This window comes from Pteropus vampyrus, unplaced genomic scaffold (genome assembly GCF_000151845.1).
Source record: "Pteropus vampyrus isolate Shadow unplaced genomic scaffold, Pvam_2.0 Scaffold40, whole genome shotgun sequence".
Taxonomy (NCBI): domain Eukaryota; kingdom Metazoa; phylum Chordata; class Mammalia; order Chiroptera; family Pteropodidae; genus Pteropus; species Pteropus vampyrus.
In genome coordinates, this window is record NW_011888821.1 from 1216139 (window position 1) to 1223576 (window position 7438).

At 45.4% G+C, this 7438-nt stretch overlaps 1 protein-coding gene across 1 annotated transcript; it reads left to right on the forward strand.

Moving 5' to 3' along the window:
* Positions 1-469: 469 nt before the first annotated feature.
* LOC105290953 (glycine-rich protein DOT1-like) lies at positions 470-832 on the forward strand. Its single transcript, XM_011358411.1, has one exon. The coding sequence runs from the start codon at positions 470-472 to the stop codon at positions 830-832; it is 363 nt and encodes a 120-aa protein (XP_011356713.1).
* Positions 833-7438: the final 6606 nt, after the last annotated feature.

The following is a 7438-nucleotide window of genomic DNA, read 5'->3' on the forward strand; positions in this document are numbered from 1 at the left end:
CAGTGGGCAACGCGTCTGTCAAAGGAGCACAGGAGTTAAATGCATTCTCGTCAACAGCAAGCAAAACTGGCTTTGGATCTTAAAAGCATCATTAATCTTACAGACCACTGACCAGTTCGTGGGTGTGTGTGTCTTAACCTCTCTGAAGCCTTAATTTCTACATTTATGAAATAGAAGTGATAGTATGGTGAGGAGCATAGGGTTGTCATGAGTATGGCATGAGCTTGTTTGCATAACATCCAGCATAACAGCCCTCAGCAAACGGAAAGAGCTCATTAATTGCATTTTCACTTGGTGATGGGGGTGGTGGTGACGGAGGTAGTGATGGCGATGGTGATGGTGATGGCGATGGTGATGGTGATGGTGATGGTGATGGCGATGGTGATGGAGACGGTGATGGAGGTGGTGAGGGCGTTGGTGATGGTGAATGATGATGATGATGGAGGTGGTGATGGTGATGGAGGTAGTGATGGTGATGGTGATGGTGATGGCAATGGTGATGGTGAATGATGATGGTGGTGGAGGTGGTGGTGGTGATGGAGGTAGTGATGGCGATGGCGATGGTGGTGGTGATGGTGGTGGAGGTGGTGGTGGTGATGGAGGTAGTGATGGCGATGGCGATGGTGGTGGTGCTGGTGGAGGTGATGACGATGGTGATAGTGATGGCGATGGTGGTGGTGGTGATAGTGATGGCGATGGTGTTGGTGGTGGTGATAGTATCGCTACTCATATTGGTGCTGGTGATAGTGCCGTTTGTGGTGATGGTAGCAATGGTGGTGGAAGTGTGGTGGTGGGGATCAAGCTGTTTGGTGATGACGGCAATGCTGATTAGAAAGCAGTGTGGCTGAGTAGCCTCACACATGAGTCCCTGGATTTAAATTTCATTCAGATCTGCCAGTTGCCATCTTGTGTGCCCCTCAGCAAGTGACTTAAACTTTCTTTGTTTCAGTTTTCTCATCTGTAAAATGGGGGCGACGCTATTGGTTGTCAGTCATTATGATGACTAAATGAATTAGTATTTGTAAAAGAAATAATACATCATTTGTTCTAATAAACAAATCCTCCAGTGAACACAGAGAGCGTTCAATAAACGATAAAGCGGCCCAGAATGTGGCCTTAAAGCATCGACGTAGTGGCTCACAGTCAGCCCCCTTCTTTCTTCTTGACTTCGCTTTTCATAGCGGGCAGGAAGCCTGTCCCCCCCGCCAATCCCTCCACTGCAGACCCACCCCCATCTCTCCATGTGTTCTGAGTATAACAGGTGTGTGGTGAGCCGGAGTTCTGGCAGAGTGCAACATGAAAAAGACTCCCAGTAATTATAAAAATAACAACGAGGGCTGCTTAGTGAGGTAGGCAGATGAGCACACCACTAGCCAGAATGATAAATAGCGCCTGCAAATGTTAGGTCCCAGTGGGAGTGTGGGAACATATGGGGATAAACCACAGAAAGTTGGGCATCATTGGTAAGTTTTAAGCGGTTGAGAAAGGCCACTCTAGCGCCAAGTTCTTTTTTTCTTTTTTTTTTTTTTCTGTTTTTTATCCTAATTTTAAATCCTTCAGTTCCCTTTCGTCCCTTTGTTCTATTTCGGTCCTAAAAGGAGCATTCTCTTTGAGGCCAGCCACCAGTCTCCAAGGAAGTGAGGGCTGGGTAGTAATCTGAAAACAAACGGCCACCCTACAATTTGAATTTCCACGCTGAGCTCTATTCGGTATTGTTGGGGGAGAAGCAAAGGAACACAGTAAATATTTCAGAGAATGAGGACTTGTTGAGTTCAGATCTGTGATAGGTGGGAGTGCAGGAAAATGAGTACCTAAAAAACAAGCAGACCGATAAGTTTATAAACATTTGCAGAGAGACAAATGGCTCTCTCTGGCTCACATTGTTTAAAGAGAAGATGTGGACAGTGCTAGGTTGATTTCAGGCTGGAGTTTCTGTGGCTGGGTCTGGATGTAGTTTAGAGATTGTGCAATCTGTGGTTCTGAAGCAGAGGGATTTCTCTGGAAGAAAAGTTTGGAATTCTTATCATCACCCAGGCATTTTTTCCTAGGACTCCCTTAGAAGAGGTTTCAACAGAGAAGCAAGGTTTGTAATGTGGGCACCTGAGTGTCGATGCAGGCTCCTGAGTAGAGGGCCAGGATTCCTTACTTAGCAAATACATCAACATCCTTGGTAATGCAAAGCATGCAGAGGAAAGGAAGTAGGATTTAGAATCAGACGGCCATGGCTTTGGCTAAGGTCCTCCCACTCAACTAGCCAGGAAGGATATGAACTCTGAATTACACTTCCTCATGTGTAGAATGGGGCTCTATGAGTACCAATACCAGAGAACTGTTAAAAACATTAAATGAGTCGCAGTCTCTAAAGTGTTTAGAATGGTGTTTGGCTCTGAGTGAGTTCTGTGTTTCTTTAAAACAAATAAACAAAAGATGTCTTCTCTGACTTCCTTTTATGCACGTGTGTGTGTGTGTGTGTGTGTGTGTGTGTGTGTGTGTGTGTGTGTGTGTGTGTATCTGCTATTCTTTTCATCACTATTGACTCAGTTCATAATCTATCACTTGCAGGGGACGGAAACCCACCTTAAACTAGCTTGAGCAAAATGAGGGTTTATATATTCAAGAAACTGAGATATTTGGGATCAACCAGGGATAAGTGAGCAGTTACTTAAATGCCTGACATTCAAGGAAAAAGAGACATGTCAAAGAAATGGTCATGCTAAGATATAACCACCTGGAATAAAGCTCCCATACATAAAAGCAGACCCAAGCCCAAGGGATATTTTAAGTGCATGGCTACATTATTTAGAGTACTCTCCATAATAACCCTGTGAGGGGAGTATTGTTGCCTCTAAATATATAAATGAATTAATGGAGATTCAGAGAGGTTAAGTAACTTGCTCAAGACAACAGAGCCAGAAACTGTCAGAGCCAGCATCTGCACCTCAGCTTAGTATGGCTCCAGTGCCTGAATTCTTAGCCAATGTGATATATCTCTATTATGATAAAAATTGAAATAATTTTGGGTTTTTTTATTAATTAATTGGAAACCAGCAGACCTATAATTCTTTTAAAAAACGTCTTTCCTAGAGAGGCAGCATAGCAGAGAAATACCTGACTCTGTAGCCAGGTGCACCGTTCACAAGCTGTGTGATCTTGGGCAGGTTGCCTAGCCTCTCTGTTTCAGGTTGCCTATCAGTAACACAGGGATAATAATGAGAATTGCCTTATAAGGTTATGATGAAGATTTAATGAGTTAATAAATAAAGGGGTTAGAATGTGTCATCCGGTCAATAGTAAACGGTATATATGGTTTGTTGAAAAAAGAAAAAAAACATTTAAAAATAGCTTGTAATGTAAGAATCAGAAAGGAAATGAGGTCACTCAGGGTGGTTCTTCTTTTGATGTCCCCAGAGTGTCCCAGAAGGGTACTGCTAATCTGGGAAGTTGCAAAGCCCACCTGTCAGAGGTTCTCTGTTGCCACCAGCTGCCTGGCCATGACATCGTGGCGAAACCATTTGCAGTGGTCAGCCCCTTGGCTCGCCCTCCCCGATGCTCAGCTGCACAGCTCAGCAGAGCCTGGCTCTCTCTGGTGCCCCCTATCTCTGTCTTATCTGTGAGCCCAGACTGCATAAGCTCTGAAAACACAGGTATATATTTCCTACTTCCATTCTCCCGCAGCATTGTGTTTTGTGGGTACCCCGCCTTACCCAACACTGCGTGTGTTGGTTTGATGGTGTCTGCTCTCTGGCCTGAAGTTGGAGGTGAAGCTTCACCAGAGACAAGCCAGGCCCTATCTTAGAGGAATTGCTCAGTATTGGACAAGAAGATGAAGGATATATGTTTGGATCTCTTAGTGTCTGACTTGGTTTGACAATGTGGAATGTCTCAGAAACTCCCCAGATTATCTGACCTTCTTGCCTTCTTGAAAACCTCACGTCTGCCAAGCTACGATGCAAGTCCTTTGAGTGGCAGCTACACATCCTCAAAGTCACAGTGGCAGTAAGCATAGTGACATGACTCCATGCAGGAATGGTCATCTGAACTGTTAATATGAGCCTGACGAAGGACATTCTGACTCTATCAACACCTTTGACGAAAGCAGCACATAGTGGCTACATACTTCAAAATCTGATAGAGATCCAGAGGCCCCTCATAGGTTCACAGATGAATTTCAGAAGGGCCATTAACTCCCTGTAATGATATGGAAAATTCTGAGCAGTGTGGTATTCTGGGATGAGGATAAAATTCTCAGAGTGGTCTAGGAATCAAAAATAAGAGTTAAGAATCACCGCTTCGGCCCAAGAAGAAGCCTTGATAGGATAAATTGCCAATGGCCAGATAGCCCTGGAGGTTGAGATGGTGCTTCAAAATCGCAAAGAAAGGTCACAGGAGAACCCCTTTATCACTCCTTCTGGATCACCCCTCTCCTCTTTTCTCCGCCTGTGGTTACTCTTTGCTGATGTTCCCATGCAATCAGTCCATTTTCACGTGCCTCGGACATATTTTTGCTTGGGAGGGGTTCCCCACTTCCCGAAGACTCAGTGGAGCGTGGTGAAGGCTAGCCCTTCCCCAGGCCTTGAGGTCTCGTCCAACTGTCTTTACTGGCTTTGCTTTTGTCTTCTTTGGCCTCTAATGGCTATTAGAATACTGAGATTGAGTGAGGGATTGAGGGTAAGGAAATAAGGAAGCCACTTAGCTTCAGGCCAGCATTTCTCAGAGTGTGTTAATGAGTGTCACCTGCCCAAATAGGACTTCTCATAGTAATTAACAAGCAGGGCTCCGCAGCCCTCATTCAAGGTACAGCTCTGTCATTTGCTAGCTCGATTTTCTTGGCCAATTCACTTCCTCTTTCAGTGTTCCTGTCTGTAAGGCAATGAGTTTAACAGAATTTACTTTGTAGGGGTGTAGAGATGAAAAACGGAGATGACACAGGTGATGAAATTCGTACAAAGCCTGGCACAAAGCAGGTATTAAATAAATGGTAACAACTGTGATGGTGACGATGATGATGGTGCTCGTAGATATGCTGATGAAGAAGTAAGAAAAGAGGAACGAGGAGGAGTAAAGATCTTTGCAGGAATTAACATAATTCTCAATAGCCAGATATTCAAATAGATAGCAAGATGGATGGATGGATGAGTAGATGGATGGATGGATGGATGGGCAGTTGGTCATGAAATAAGTCTGAGAATGTCTGGATCAAACAAGGTCAAACACGTTCAATTTTTTTTTTCCTTGCAAGACTTCTCAAGGGCTTTACTATGCTATAGGTGTCATAAATCCCCAAGAGGGAGAGAGAGCAAGCTGATTTTCTCTCAATTCCTTGGTTAGGAGTTTCTTTTTACAACGAAGCATCTCATGAGGCTTCTATTGTGCAGAGTACACTTTGGAAGATACCAGCCTGGGCCTTTAGTCTCTTAAGAGGAAAAGGACATGTATAGAGCTTAGATAGTTTGGCCGGTTCACGAGGGTACAGGGTATGCATGGCATTTGGGAAGAAAGGCCCAGTTACGAGTCCTAGAGATCATGCTGTCTGGCATGGTCTCTGTACCCCAGCTCCTGCAGGGACCTGGGGCATGGAAGGCAGAAGACAGTAGGGAGGGCAAGCAGTGACATCGAAAGGAGCAGCCGATTATTCATCTCCCATTCTGGGAGTCCCCAGGGAGTATTTGTTTGCCTCCAGCAAGGTCAACACATTCTCAAACCCAGTTGCCATTCATCCCCAGACAGGTCAGGGGTCGGCTCCCGAAGCATTGTCGATCTCAGCAGAGATGATGCGCGGGGTTGATATTCTTAGATTTGCTCATTCAGCCCGTCGGTCTGGCTTTCAGAGGAGAATCAGGTCAAGAAGCACTTAATGAACCAAGAGGAGCACAGCACTGCATCTGCCACTGCGGGCTTGGGTTTCTGATGGTCATCGGCAGCCTCCTCCCTTACAAGACCTACGAGAGTTTTCTTCGTACTTCTTCATAACCAGTTTTGGAGGTGGGGTGGTGCTCCAGCATCCCGGGTTCTTTTCGGTTGCTCCTGGTTCAAAGGCCCTTGTCTCCATCATCCCCATAAACCCACATTTGGATTTGTAGTTCTCATCTGTTAGTTTCAAAACTGTATCTTCCACATATGGGAGACACACACACACACACACACACACACACACACACACACACACACATCCTGGTTCACCTCTGAGTCTTAAGTTTTGGTTTGGAACATGGAGCTATGCAAGAAGTCACATCACAGGTCTCATTTGTAACCAATTAGCTGTTGAAGGGAGGAAGAGTTTTGATATTGCCGGTTTGGGGGAAGTCTGATTTCAACTGATTTAGCCCCAAACCAGCCACTGCTAAAGCTGTTTATAAGGATAACAATCCCCCAGCACCCACTTACCGAGAGTTTGCCATGAGCCGGTCCCTTAGCTAAACACATCTACACATTGTTCTCATTCAAATCTCTAGACCACCCCACCAGGCATGGTTACTAATTATATTCTTATTTTACAGATAAGAAATTTGAGGCACAGAGAGGCTAAGTAATTTGCGAAAGAACACACAGCTAGCAATCAGGTGGAGACTGGGACTAAATAAATTGAGTAGCCTGGCTTATCGCAAGCATCGAATTACTATTCTACAGTGCTTTTGCAAGGAGGGAGCCGGGGTAGTGAAGGGAAGTGTCAGGCAGTCAGGGACGAGTAATGCCACGGGGAGAACTAAGGCTTCCAAGGTATTGTTGTTCTTGCGACGGCTTTCCATGCATCAACTCATTTACACGTATTAACCGAACCAGTCTACAAGAGAGGTTTGGGATGTGGCTTCTCTTCCCAGGATGTGACTTTCCTGGCTGGATACAATTTGGATACAATTTGCTGGTCATGGCCCAGTACGTCTCACCCACAGACTACAGGAGCTTTTCCTGTGGAAGGTCTCGCCTCCTTGGTAAACTATTGGATGCTTCCAGCCGCTCCTCTTCCTGGAACTCACCTGTCAATCCTGGCATCGGGAACATACGCATCATGAGATTTTCTCTTTGAGGTCCATGCTAGATAAAACCCTTCCGTGTGGTATTCTCACCTGTATTGGATTGGGTTGGATGGTATGTCTGGCGGTGAGTAGGGTTTATCAGTTTTGATTTAGGTTGCTGCCGGAAAGTGTTCAGGTCATTCGTGATGACTTAGCAGATATTAGGGGCATGTGGAAGGGAAAACTGGCTCTTGGCAACTGACAAAGCACACATTTTGCTGTTTAACCTCAGGCAAGTCATTTAACCCCTCTGCACCTCCATCTCATCCTGTGGACGCCACAGATGATTCTCAAGGGCTCAGGCATCTGTTTTATGCTCACTCCTGGGAGGAAGACAGGAAAACAAAATAATTGAGGAAGAGATGGAGGAGACAGTATGGGAGCATACCTGGATGCGAATACCAGCCAGGTCTTTCCCATCCTGG

What these genes read in the sequence shown, in the direction of transcription:
- LOC105290953 (XM_011358411.1), top strand. Translation starts at nt 470, where the DNA reads ATGGTGATGGTGATGGTGATGGCAATGGTGATGGTGAATGATGATGGT.